Here is a 14390-nt window from a genome sequence, read left to right on the forward strand (position 1 = left end):
TGTTACCATGGCGACCGCCGCAGTGCCCCTCCCCCACTCCCCCGCGCAGTGTTGCCCCGGCAACCGGCTCGTTGCTATGGCAACCAGCATCCGCAGGGCGGGGGGGTGGGGTGGTACCCCCGCCCCCCCATCAGTGTAACGAGGGGACCCAGGCAGCGTCGTCGCCGCCCCACCCCCCCCGGTTGCCATGACAACGGCGGGAGCCCCTCCCCCACCACCCGGACGCCTGCACCCCCCAGCCATGACATGTCCTCAGCGTGGGCTTGGCGTGTCCTTAGCGTGGGCTTGACGGGTCCTTGGCATATCCTTAGCGTGGGCTTGGCATGTCCTTAGCGTGGGCTCGGCGTGTTCTTAGTGTGGGCTTGGCATGTGCAGCATCCCCGCCCGCGCAGCCTCACACACGCCTCGCGCACACCAAGGACACACCATGTACATGCCAAGCACACACCAAAGACACACTACATACATGCCACAGGCACACCACACAGATGCCAAACCCACGCTAAGGGGATGCCACACACACACCATGCACACACCAAGCACATAACAAGGACATGCCAAGCACACGCCACACACACACCATGAACATGCCAAGCACACACCAAGGACACACCAAGCACACGCTACACACGTGCCACAGCACGGAGATGCCACGCACACGCCAAGGGGATGCCACACACATGCCAAGCACACGCCAAGCACACGCCAAGCCCCAGCAGCAGAGAGGCGCCGGCGGCGGTTGGAAACACCGTGATGGATTTTTATTAAAATAGGAAAGTGTCGGCCGCGGCGAATTAAAAAATCCCCCCACGGGCCTAGAAAAGCCCCCGGGGCCCCCCCAGCCCCTCTCCCCCCCCGGCCCTGGGGGGGAGGGGCAGGGGCGGGGGAGGGGCGGCGGGGGGGGGCCGCAAGCAAGCGAGAGCACGGGGCTGGGGGGGGAGGGGGAGCGGGGGGGGCAGCGTGGCGCACAAGGCCCCCCCCCCACTTCCCCCTGCATTGCACGAGGCTGTTGCACGAGGCCATTGCACGAGGCCAGGCATCACACGAGGCCCTTGCACGACGACACTGCATGAGGCCCCATGTTGCACGAGGCCGTTGCACGAGGCCCCGCATCACGAGGCCATTGCACAAGGCCAGCCATTGCACAAGGCCGTTGCACGAGACCCCACATCGCACAAGGCTGTTGCATGAGGCCGTGGTGGCTGTGTCTCTCGCGTGTCCTCCTCGTGGTGTTCTGGGGCGGGGGGAGGGGGGGTGCGTGCAGCTGCGTGGCCATTGCACAAGGCCCCGTGTTGCACGACGCCACTGTCACACGGAGCCGACGTCGCATGAGGCCACGTGTTGCCCGGCCCCTCCCGTCTGTGTCTCTTCCATGTCCTCCTCATGAAGGGGGGGGGCACGAGGTGGCGTGTTGCACAAGGCCACGTGTGGCACGAGGCCGGGTGTTGCACAAGGATCTGTGCTTCCCAGGGCTATGCTTTGCACGGGGGATGGTATTGCATGAGGTTGTGCATCGCACCAGGCCACACATCACACAAGGCCACCATTGCACAAGCCACGTGCGTTGCACGAGGGCTCCACAGCACGAGGCTGTGCAGCGCACGAGGCTGCACAACGCAGAAGTCACTCCTTGCACGAGGCTGCGCCTCGCACAACCCCGTGCATCGCGCAAGTCCCTCATCGCGTGACACCATGCACTGCATGAAACCTTTGTTGCACGACACTGTGCATTGCACGATCCCGTGTGTCGCACAACCCCCTCCTTGCAAGACACCATGCATTACACCAGTCCTCCGCTGCAACGGGTTGTGCATTACACAATGCCGTGCAACGCACCAGTCCTTTGCTGCAGACACTACGTGTTGCACAAATCCCTCCCCACAAAAGGCCGTGCATTGCACAACCTCATGCATCACACCAGTCCTTCACCGCACAATGCTGTGCATCGTGCAATGCTGTGCTAGTTGCAAAACACTGTGCGTTGCACAGCCCCAGTCTTTCGTTGCACAACCCTATACATTGCACAACCCTGTGCACTGCACCAGCCTTTCACGGCACAACGCTGTGCATCATGCAGCGCTGTGCTAGTTGCAAAACACTGTGCGTTGCACAGCCCCAGTCTTTCGTTGCACAACCCTGTACATTGCACAACCCTGTGCACTGCACCAGCCCTTCACGGCACAACCCTGTGCATTGCACAGCGCTGTGCTTTGTTGCAAAACACCGTGCGTTGCACAACCCTGTGCATTGCACCACTCCTTCATTGCACAACGCTGTGCATCGTGCAACACTGTGCTTTGTTGCAAAACACCGTGCATTGCACAGCCCCAGTCCTTCATTGCAAGACACCGTGCGTTGCACGACCCTGTGCAGCGCACCAGTCCTTCATTGCACAACCCTGTGCATTGCACAACGCTGTGCTTTGTTGCAAAACACCGTGCATTGCACGGCCCCAGTCCTTCACTGCACAACACCGTGCATTGCATGACCCTGTGCATTGCACCACTCCTTCACTGCAAGTCACGATGCATTGCACGGCCCCGTGCATTGCACCAGTCCTTCGTCGCACAACACCGTGCGTTGCACAACTATGTGCACTGCACCACTCCTTCCTTGCAAGACCCCGTGCATCGCACCACTCCTTCACTGCAAGGCACTGTGCATTGCACTGCCCTGTGCATTGTACCAGTCCTTCCTCGCAAGACCCCATGCATTGCACCAATCCTTCACTGCAAGTCACCGTGCATTGCACCGCCCTGTGCATTGCACCAGTCCTTCATCACATGACCCCACGTGTCGCATGCCCCTGTGCACTGCACCACTCCCTTGCAAGATCCTGTGCGTTGCACGGCCCCGTGCATTGCACCAGTCCTTCACTGCAAGACCCTGTGTGTCACATGGCCCCATGCATTGCACCAGTCCTTCCTTGCATGGCCCCGTGCATTGAACCAGTCCTTCAGTGCAAGACCCCGTGCATCACACGGCCCCATGCATTGCACCAATCCTTCCTTGCACGGCCCCGTGCATTGCACCAGTCCTTCCTCGCACGGCCCCGTGCACTGAACCAGTCCTTCCTTGCACGGCCCTGTGCATTGCACCAGTCCTTCACTGCAAGTCACTGTGCATCGCGCTGCCTCGTGCATTGCACCAGTCCGTCGCACGCCCCCGTGCACCACACCAGTCCTTCCTTGCACACCTCCGTGCCCCCCCCCTCCCCCCCCAATCACCCCACCCCCCACCCCCCCCACCCCGCTGCCACCGCTGGGCGTTCCCCCCTCCATGGTGGGGGGTGCAGCAATGGGTGGGGGTGGGGGAGGGTCCCCCGGGGGGGGTGGGGGGGTGGGAGGAGGGGTCAGATCTGGGTCTCCTGCACGTTCTCCTTGGAGGGGCTCTTGAAGAGCAGGGGTTCGTGCACCGAGTTGAGCAGCGGGTTCTTGCCGCAGCCCAGCGCCGCGCCGCTGTTGCTGTAATGGGCAGCGAAGGCGGCGTAACGGTCGAGGTGATCCCGCTCCAACGCCGGCAACGCCAACCGGTTGTCCCCACCGCTACCCGCCGCCACCGCCACCACTGCCGCCACCCGCCACCACCCGCCACCCACCGGTCCCCCCGGCCAACTCGTCCTCTACGTTGACGATCTCAACAGCGCGCGCGGGGCCGCCGCGGTGCTTGTGGCGCTGGTGTTGCTTGCGGAGCTTGTAGAACGCCACCAGCATGACGGCCGCCATGAAGGTGATGGCCACGAAGCACCCGATGATGATCTTGGTGGTCTTCAAGACGTCGTCCAGATCCTGTAACCCCCCACCCGCCCCCCGCCGCCGCCGCCGTGATGGGGACGGTGAAGGGTTTACCGGTGGCACGGGTGGCTGGAGCCGCTGTGGAGCCACCGGCGTTTTCCCACCCGACGGTGGGCGCCGGGGCGGTTTGCGGAGCTGGTTCCTCGCCGCCGGCGTCGGTGGTTTCCACCGTGACGGTGGTGAAATAGGTGTAACCGGTAGCAGCAGCAGCGGCAGCGGCAGCAGCGGCGGCATCGGCTGCCGAGACGTTGAGCGTGGCGGAGGCGGTGGTGTTGCCAGCGGCGTTGGTGACCATACAGGTGTACTGCCCCGTGTCCTGCACAGTGACGTTGGTGAAGTTGAGGGTACCGTCGTGAAGGACAGAGATCCTCACCCGGTAGGAACCGTGGGTCATCAACGTCCCGTTGGGGGTCAACCAGTTGACCGACGTCATGGCGGTGCCGGTACGGCACTTGAGTTCGGCCGCCATCCCTTCGGTGACATTGAGGTCGGCCGGGGGTTCCACAATCACCGGCGCATAGCAGGTGAAATGCCCTGGTTCCAGCTCCCCCAAGTAACGCCCCCGCAATGCCGGCGGCGCGTGGCAACGGGCGCAGCAACTGGTGTTACTGGGCACCGTCTCCCTCAACCACCAACTCAACCACAAGACGTCGCAGTCGCAGCGCCAAGGGTTGTGGTGCAAGTGAACCCGCTCCAGGCGGTGCAAGGGGGCGAAGAGGTCGTGGGGCAGCGAGGCCAGCTCGTTGTGGGCCAAATTCAGCTCCTCCAAAGCTTTGAGATCATCGAAGGCATTGCGCTCCACTGCCGCCACGCGCGCGTGCATCAACCAGAGCTTCCTCAAGCTCCCCAAGCCTTGGAAGGAACCTGGCCGCACACGCCCCAGGCGGTTCCCCGACAACTCCAACTCTTCCAACCGCACCAAGGCCGTCAAGTTGGGGATCTCCTTCAGGTTGCACATCCCCAAGTTCAAGTAGCGGAGGTTGACCAAGCCCTCAAAGGCAGCTTCGGAGATGTACTCCAAGCGCTTGAGCTCGCCCAGGTCGAGGCGGCGCAGGGAGGGCACGCGGTTGAAGGCGTAGGAGGGGATGCTCTCGATGGGGTTGTTGCGCAACCACAGCTCCCGCAGCTTGGAGAGATACTCAAAGGCTTGGGTGGGGACGGTGGTCAGGCGGTTGTCGAAGAGCTCCAAGGTGTTGAGGTTGGGCAGCCCGTTGAAGGCGCCCACCTCTACCTTGCGCACCAGGTTGCGGCTCAGCTGCAGGATCTCCAGGTGCCGCAGGTGTTTGAAGGTGTCGGTGCGGATCACCTGGATGTGGTTCTCCTGCAGGTTCAGGTACCGCGTGTTCACCGAGATGCTAGCTGGGACCTCCAGCAGCTCCCGGCGGGTGCAAATCACCCGGCTCGCCTGGTTGCTGCAGGAACAAGCGGCTGGGCACGAGGTTGGAGCAGCAGCCGGAGCAGCCGGGGCCAGCAGCAGCAGCAGCAGCAGCAGCAATGCCGGCGGCGGCAGCGGCAGCGGCATCCTAAGGGGCGCCGGGGCCGCCATGGCCAAGGGGCATTGTCCGGCTTCAGGGCCCCGGGTGGTGCTGCAGGGAGAGGGGAGAGGCAGTTAGAGGGGGGCACTGGTGGGGGGAGGGGCAAGGAGTGCTGGGCATGGGTGGTGCAATGCAACCGGCATATGCAGCAGGCAATGCGTGTGGCATGAGCACCAGCAATAGCGTGCAGCGTGCATCGGCAATGCATTGTGCATGTGCACCAGCAATACGTGCTACATGTGCACCAGTACCAGCGTGCAGGGGCTGTGCATCCAGCATGTGCACCAGCAATGCATTGTGCATATGCACCAGGCAATGCATCCTGCGTGTGTGCCAGCAACGCCATGCAGTGTGCAGGGGCAGTGCAGCAGGCGTGTGCACCAGCAATGCATTGTGTGTGTGCACCACTGATGCCATGCAGTGTGAAAGGGCAATGCATTGTGCATTTGCACCAGCAATGCATCATGTGTGTGCACCAGCAATACTTCCTGCACGTGCGCCAGCAACGCTGTGTAGTGTGCATGTGCACCGTGCACATGCCAGCATGCAGTGCAGCGTGCATGTGCACCAGGCAATGAGTCCAGCATGTGCACCAGCAACGGTATGCAGTGTGCATTGGCAATGCATCGTGAATGTGCATCAGCAATACGTCCTGCATGTGCACCAGCAACATCATGCAGCGTGCAGGGGCTGTGCATCCAGCATGTGCACCAGAAATGCATCCTGCGTGTGAACCGGGCAATGCATTGTGCTTGTGCACCAGCAATGCATGCGGTGTGTGCAGCAGCGTGCAGGAGCAGTGCAGTGTGTGTGTGCACCAGCAATGCATCCTGCACGTGCACCAGGCAATGCATCCTGCGAGTGTGCCAGCAATGCCATGCAGTGTGCAGGGGCAGCGTAGTGTGCACGTGCACCAGCAATGCATTGTACGTGTGCACCAGTGATGCCGTGCAGCATGCAGGGGTAGTGCAATGCATCCTGCGTGTGCACCAGCAATGCTGTGCAGTGTGCATGGGCAATGCATTGTGCATTTGCACTAGCAATGCATCCTCTGTGTGTGCCAGCAACACCATGCAGTGTGCAGGGGCAGTGCAGCGTGTGTGTGTACCAGCAATGCTGTGCAGTGTGCATGGGCAATGCATTGTGCACTTGCACCAGCGATATGTCCTGCATGTGCGCCAGCAACGCCATGCAACATACATGTGCACCGTGCATGGGTCAGCGTGCAGTGCAGCATGCGTGTGCACCAGCAACGGTGTGCAACGTGCATCAGCAGTGCATTGTGCATGTGCATCAGCAATACGTGCTACATGTGCACCAGCAACGGCCTGCAGCATGCAGGGGTAGTGCAATGCATCCTGCGCGTGCACCAGCAACGCATCATGTGTGTGCACCAGGCAATACATCCTGCATGTGCACTAGCAATGCTGTGCAGTGTGTACGGGCAATGCATTGTGCACGTGCACCAGCAACACCGTGCAGTGTGAAAGGGCAGTGCATTGTGCGTGTGCACCAGCAAAGTGTCCTGTGTGTGCACCAGGCAATGCATCCTGTGTGTGCACCAGCGTGCAGGGGCAGTACATCCAGCATGTGCACCAGCAACGCATCCTGCGTGTGCACCAGCAATGCAATGTGCATGTGCACCAGCAATGCGTCCGGCATGTGCACTAGCAACACCATGCAGCATGCACAAGCAATGCAGTCTGTCCTGCATGTACACCAGGCAACATGCACCAGCAATGCTGTACAGTGTGCAGGGGCAGTGCAGTGTGTCATGCATGTGCAGCGTGCACGGGCAATGCAATCTAGCATGTGCAGCAAGCAATGCATCCTGCATGTGCACCAGCAATGCTGTGCAGCATGCACAGGCAGTGCAGTGTGTCCAACATGTGCAGCAGGCAATGCATCCTGCGTGTGCACCAGCAACACTGTGCAGCGTGCAGGGGCAGTGTATTGTGCACGTGCACCAGCAATGCATCGTGCATGTGCACCAGGCAGTGTGTCGTGCGTGTGCACCAGCAATGCTGTGCAGCTTACACGGGCAATGCAGCGTGTCATGCACGTGCAGCATGCACAGGCAATGCAATGCATTGTGCATGTTCACCAGGCAATGTGCACCAGCAACGCCGTGCAGCATGCACGGGCAATGCAGTGCATTGTGCATGTGCACCAGCAATGCTGCAGGCAATGCAATGGGTCTTGCATGTGCACCAGCAATGGCGTGCAGGAGCAGTGCAATGCATTGTGCATGTGCATCAGCAATGCCGTGCAGCATGCACAGGCAGTGCGTTGTGCATGAGTACTAGAAACACCATGCAGCATGCACGGGCAAGACAATGCATCATGCATGTGCAGCATGCACAAGCAGCACAATGCACCCTACATGTGCACCAGCAATGCCATGCAGCGTGCATGGGCAGTGCACTGTATCCTGCGTGTGCACCAGCAATAGTGTGCAGCGTGCAGCACAATGCATCCTGCATGTGCACCAGGCAATGCACCATGCAGTGCAAAAGCAACACCATGCAGCGCGCACGGGCAGCGCCATGCACTAGCTCAGTGCAAGACGCCTCATGCAGAGGCCCAAAATTGCACCATGGCCCATGAAATGCAGTATGCACGTGCACGGTCAGTGCTGCGCACCATGCAGGGGCAGTTTGGTGCAGTGTGCAGCTTGCACAAGCAAAGCACCACCTTGCAATGCACGCTGCGCGCGCCTCGTTGATACAACATAATTTGCACAGGCCGTGCAACGCATGCTGCAGGTGCAGGGTCGGTACAACGCCCTGTGTGCAGCCCAGCGAAGCAAGGCACCGTGCACGGGCCGTGCAATGCACAAGGCACGTGCACAGGAGGTGCAATGCAGCTTGCACAAGCATCTTGGTGCAACACACACCACACATGGCTGCAAACACCACCCCCTCCCTCAGGAACACCCTTGCACACGCATGTGCACACACATGCCTGCAAAAACCTTACACACAGATGCATGTGCACACGCACCCTTGCACGACACTGCATGCTCACATGCAAACCCATGCTCGCAGCCCCCACGTGCACACACAAGTGCACACACACGTGTGCACACACACACCACGCCCCCAAACATGCTCCGTCGCTCACAGCCACGTGCTTGCACATCCAGTCCTGCACGTGCATGCTTGCACAAGCCTGTCCACACACACATCCACACACACGAGTGTGCAAGAGCGCATACGTGTGTAAACCCTGTCCCTGCACACAGCCATGTGCACACGCACGTGCAAACCCTGTCTCCGCACACAGCCATGTGCATTCACACACATGTGCAACCCCCGTCTCTGCACATGCAGTCGTGTGCAAACCCTATCCCTGAACACACAGGCACATGCACACACGTGTGCAAACCCAGCCCCTGCACACAGCCACGTGCACGCACACTCGTGTTCACACCCCGCCCCAGCTCACACCTCCTCATGCGCACACGCGTGTGCAACCCCTGTCCCTGCGTCCAGCCACGTGCAAACGCGTGTGCAAACCTGCTCCATGTACACAGCCACGTGCATTCACACGCGTGTGCAAATCCGCCCCCCAGTCACGTGTACGCACGCTCGCGTTCACACACACCCCGCCTCAGACCTCCTCGTGCACACACACGCGCGTGCGGACCCGCGCCCTGCGCACACGCAGCCGCGTGCACGCGCGCGTGCAAACCCCTGCCCTGCACGCGTGCGTGCCCCCCCACCGCCACCCCCCCTCACGCATCCGCACGCGCGCCCCTCCCTGCTCCCCCCATCCCTCTCCCCACCCCGCCCCGTGCACGCACCCGCGGGTGCCCCACCCCCACCCATAGGTGCCCCCCGCGCGCGCGCCAGGGCCTACCCCGCACCCCCGGCCTGCTCGGCCGCGCAGCCTTCCTCCTCCTCCTCCTCCTCCTCCTCCTCCTCCTCCTCCTGCTCCCCTCCTCCCCCCCCCCGCTCCTTCCTGCCCCCCCCCCCGCTCCTTCCTGCCCCCCCCCCTTCCTGGACCCCCCTTTCCCCTTCCTGCCCCCCCCTCCCCCCCCATCGCAGCCCAGCTCCAGCCCCCTCCCCCCCCCCAGCCCCCACCCCGCGCGCCTCCGCGCGGCTGCAAAGGCTGCTGCACCCCCACCCCCCACCCCGCCTGCATACACCCCCTGCACCCCCCCCAGCCCCCCTTGCAACCCCACATCCCCCCTGCGCCCACCCCCCTGCACCCCTCAGCCCCCCCGCCTGCAGCTACCCCCCTGCACCCCCCCTCCTCGCCCCCCCTTCACACCCCATCTTGTCCCCCCCACACCCCAAGTTGCTGCACTCTTTCTTGCCCCCTCCCCTTTGCCCCCCCCCCCGCCCTCATTAGTCTCTCCAGGCACACGGCGCTGCAGCCCCCGCCGCCCCCCCCCTGCCCAGCGGCTCCCGCGCTGCCACCGCCCGGCACAGACCCCCCCCCACTGCACAGACCCTTCACACTGCATGACCCCCCCACTGCATGCCCACCCCCCCCGTACTGTACAGCCCCCCCCACTGCACAGCCCCCCCCCCACTGCATGCCCCCCCCCCGCACATTCGCCCCCCCCCTGCACATTCACACACCCCCCTGCACAGCCCCCCACTGCATGCACACCCCCTGCACTGCATGCCCCCCCCCCCCCGCCACTTCACAGGGCCTGCCAGCACTGCATGGGGCACCCCCCCCACTGCACAGCCCCCCTGGATTTGCGGATTTGCACAACCCCCCCCCCAGCACTGCATCTCCTCCTCCTGGCATTGCACAGGACCCCCCAGCATTGCACGACCCCCCTGGATTTGCATGGGACCTCCCCCACTGCACAGGACCCCCACCAAGCATTGCACAACCCCCCTGGATTTGCACAGGACCCCCCCTCATTGCACGGGACCCCCCAGCATTGCACAACCCCCCTGGATTTACACAGGACCCCCCCAATTGCACAGAACCCTCCCAGCACTGCACGGTGCTGCAAGGTCCCTCAGCACCCACCCTGTGCACTCGTGCAAGGCCATGCAAGGGCGGTTGCACCAGCAGCGTGTGCACAGGGACCGTGCAAGGTGGGTTGCACCAGCAGCATGTGCACAGAGAGTGTGCAAGGCCATGCAAGGCTGGTCAGGGAGACGGCGTGCACGGGGAGTGTGCAAGGGGCACGAGGACTGTGAAGGGACCCCCAGGTGTGTGTGTTCCCAGGGACCCCACGAGGGCCACTGTGCAAAGGGCACCCGCAGGGCACGCAGGCCCCATGTGCACATGTGTGTGCACAAACATGCACACACACACACACACACCATGTGCACGCACGTGCACACCCTCCGTGCACACACACACGTGCACAAACACACACACGTGCGCGCACACATGTGCAGCCCACATGTGAACACTGGCTCACACACACGCACATGCACACGCAACCCCCCCCCCTCCAACTGGGACCAGTTTGACACCCCCCCCGGAAGGAGGCTGGGGGGCCCCTACAGCCTCTATAGAACCAGGGGAACCCTATAGGTTGGGGACACCTTATAGCCCCTACAGAGCCAGGGGAGCACTATAGGCTGGGGGGGACCCTATAGCTCCTATAGAACCAGGGGCACCCTATAGGGTGGGGGGACCCTATAGGTGGGGGGAACCCTATAGCCCCTATAGAGCCAGGGGAGCCCTATAGGCTGGGGGGACCTTATAGAACCAGGGGAGCCCTATAGGCTGAGGGGACCCTATAGGTGGGGGGGGACCTTATAGCCCCTATAGAGCCAGGGGAGCCCTACAGGCTGAGGGGACCCTATAGCTCCTATAGGGCTGGGGGGGGGCTATAGGATTGAAGGGGGGGTTTATAGCTCCTATAGGGCTAGGAGCGGAGGCCTCATCAGGATGGGGGGGGGGGGTGGGCAATAAGGCCCATGGGACCCTATAGCTCTTACGGGGTGGGGAAGGCTGGAAGAGGCTGGAGGGAACCCCTATAGACCCTATGGAGCCAGAGAGGAGCGGTTGCAGGGGGTCCTATAGCCCCACTAGGGCTATAGGAGACCCTGATAGGGCTGGAGGGGTCCCTATAGCCTTTATGGGACTGAGAAGGGTGGGGGGCAAAGGGACCGCCGGTAGTTCCTATAGGGCCAGGGGTCCCTATAGGACAATGCAGAACCAAGGCAGGGCCTCAAGAGTCCCTATAGGGACTGGGAACCCCTGTAGCTCTAATGAGACTGAAGCCCTATAGCCCCTATAGGGTTGGGGGCACCCTGATGAGACCTATAGTCCCTATAGGGGCAGGAGTTCCCTATAGCCCATACTGGGGGGGGGTACAGGGGGGCAGATTCTCCCTATAGAGCCAACAGAGTAGCTCCTATAATACCTATAGAGTAACAGAGCCTATAGATTCCCTTACGGGGGGGAGGGGGGGCTATAGCTCCTGTAGAGCCAGGGATGCCCCTATAGCCCCTGTGGGGCAGAAGAGGCCCAGGGGTGCCCCTGTAAGGCTGGGGGGGGGAGGGAAGGGATGCTGGGAGGGGGTAGGAGAGCGGGGCTATAGCACCTATAGGGTGAGAGAGGGTGGGGGGTCCCTTATAGCCCCCCGGGGGGAGGGTGGTTGAGACCCTCAGCGGGGTCCTATAGCTCCTCTATAGCTGGGGGGATCCCAGCAGAGCCAGGGGGGACCCTATAGTTTATAGGGCTTGGGGGGGGAGGAGGCCTGCTCCTATATATTCTATATGTCTGGGGAAGATGCCAGGGGGCTGGGAGGGACCCTATAGGCCCTATGGGGTGAGGGAGGCTGGGGGGGACAGCCTATAGAGCTGGGCAGGGTGGGGGGGCAGAGAGCCCCTATGGTGCTGGGGGGGGCAGGGGCCATCAGCCACTATAGACCCTTTGGGGCTGGGGGGGGGGGGCTATAGCCCCCTATAGGGCCAGGGGAGACACTGGGGGCTCCCCTATGGGGGGGGGGGGGCTATAAGGCTGGGGCTCCCTATAGCCCCTATAGGGCCAGGGGAGACACTGGGGGCTCCCCTATGGGTGGGTGTGTGGGGGGGCCATAAGGCTGGGGCTCCCTATAGCCCCTATAGGGCCAGGGGAGACACTGGGGGCTCCCCTATGGGGGGGGGGGGGGTGTCCTATAGGGCTGGGGGGTCCCTATAGCCCCTACAGAGCACCTATAGCAGCTGGGGGGGGGGGGTGTCAGGCCTCGCCGCATCCCCCTGCCGCGTCGCCCCCCCCCCCATCTCCACAGGCTCCCGTCGCCGCGGCAACCGTCACCGTGGCGATGCGCATCCCCCTGCAGGCGGGGACCCCCCCCCAAACCTGCCCCCCTGGGGGCGGGGGGGGCCACGGTGGGGGGGCGTCCCTGGGGGGGGACGACTGGGCTATACTGGGGGGATGGCGCAGGGAAACTGGTCTGTATTGGGGCAATGGGGGGGGGGGCGCTGGTTGGAGGGGGGCTGGTCTGTATTGGGGAGGACTGGCCTATACTGAGGGGGGATATAGGGGGGTCTGGGCTATACTGGGGAGGTGCAGGGTGGGAGCTGGGCTATACTGGAGGGACTGGTCTATACTGGGAGGGATGCAGGGGTGACGACACTATACTGGGGGGATACGGGGGGGGCTAGTCTATACTGGGAAGGATGAAGGGAGGGACTGGTCTATACTCGGGAGCATGCAGAGGAATGACTGGTCTATACTGGGGGGGGCAGAGGATGGGGACTGGTCCATACTGGGATGCCTGCTCCATACCGGGAGGGATGCGGGTGGGGGTGGGGAACTGGTCTATACTGGGATGGATGCAGAGGATGGGTCTGTAATGGGGGGACACACACACAGGGGACGCGACTGGTCTATACTGGGAGGGATGCAGCAGGGAGGATGGATCTATACTGGGGATGGGGGAGGGGGAAACTGGTCCATACTGGGAGGGATACAGTGGGGAGGATGGGTCTATACTGGGGAGGGGGGAACTGGTCCATACCGGGAGGGATGCAGCGGGGGTGGGGGGGGACGGGTCCATGCCGGGAGGGATGCAGGGGGCGGGTCTATACTGGGAGGGCCGGGGGTTACTGGTCCGTACTGGGGGTCCCGCACTCACCGGGCCGGGCCGCAGCATCGCGCTCCGCGCCCGCCGCGCTCCAGCGGCCGCCGGGGCCCCGCGCCCCCCGCCCCGTTCGGCTCCGCTCGGCTCCGCTCGGCTTCGTTCGCCTCCGCTTCGGGCCCGGTTCGGCTCCGGGCTCGGTTCGGCTCCGCGTTCGGGTTCCGCTCGGCGCTGGGTTCGGGTTCGGCTCCGCGTTCGCTCCGTTCGGCCCCGTTCGGCTCCGGCAGCAGGCAGCCCGGGAGCGGCGGCGGCGCTGGATGGGCGGAGGGGGGGGGGGGTGGGGGGTGGGGGGGTAGGGGGCGGGGGATGGAGCGGGGGGGACACGGGGGGACACACGGGGGGACGGTGACACATCCCAGCCCGGGACCCCCGCGCTATGACCCCGTGTCCCCGTGCCCCCCACGTCCCCCCCTGCATCCCCACGTCCCCCCGCGTCCCCTGTGCCCCCCCACACCCCCCGTGTCCCCCACATTCCCACGTTCCCAGTCCCGGTGCCCCCCCGTGTCCCCCTGTCCCATCCCTGTGTCCCCATTGTCCCCAGTCCTCACGTCCCATCCCCGTGTCCCCCAATCCCTGTGTCCCCACATCTCTGTGTCCCTGATCCCCATGTCCCCATGTCCCATCCCCGTGTCCCCCCATGTCCCTGTGTCCCCAAGGCCCATCCCTGCCCCCATGTCCCAATGTCCCCCCTTATCCCCATGTCCCCAATCCTAATGTCCCATTCCCATGGCCCCATGTCTCCATGTCCCCCCATCCCCGTGTCCCCCCTCGTGTCACTGTGTCCCCCATGTCCTATCCCCATGTCCCATCCCTGCGTCCCCATCCCCATGTGCCCCCCCCGTGTCCCATCCCTGTGTCCCCATGTCCCCATACCCCATCCCTGTGTCCCCATGTCCCATCCCCATGTCCCCAATCCCTGTGTCCCCCCATGTCCCCCACGTCCCTGTCTCCCCACTCCCTGCGTCCCATCCCCGTGTCCCCATGTCCCAT

General features: G+C 63.3%; 1 protein-coding gene across 1 annotated transcript; it reads right to left on the reverse strand.

Annotated features, from left to right (window-relative positions):
* Positions 1-308: 308 nt before the first annotated feature.
* Positions 309-9253, reverse strand: LRRC4B (leucine rich repeat containing 4B). The gene is given in 4 exon segments (XM_055808715.1): positions 309-3567; positions 3599-3806; positions 3808-5380; positions 9191-9253. Coding segments are annotated over 3 exon segments (1956 nt in total). The 5' UTR covers positions 5341-5380; positions 9191-9253; the 3' UTR covers positions 309-3352.
* Positions 9254-14390: the final 5137 nt, after the last annotated feature.

The sequence above is a fragment of the Falco peregrinus genome, chromosome 6, assembly GCF_023634155.1.
Source record: "Falco peregrinus isolate bFalPer1 chromosome 6, bFalPer1.pri, whole genome shotgun sequence".
NCBI classification, from domain to species: domain Eukaryota; kingdom Metazoa; phylum Chordata; class Aves; order Falconiformes; family Falconidae; genus Falco; species Falco peregrinus.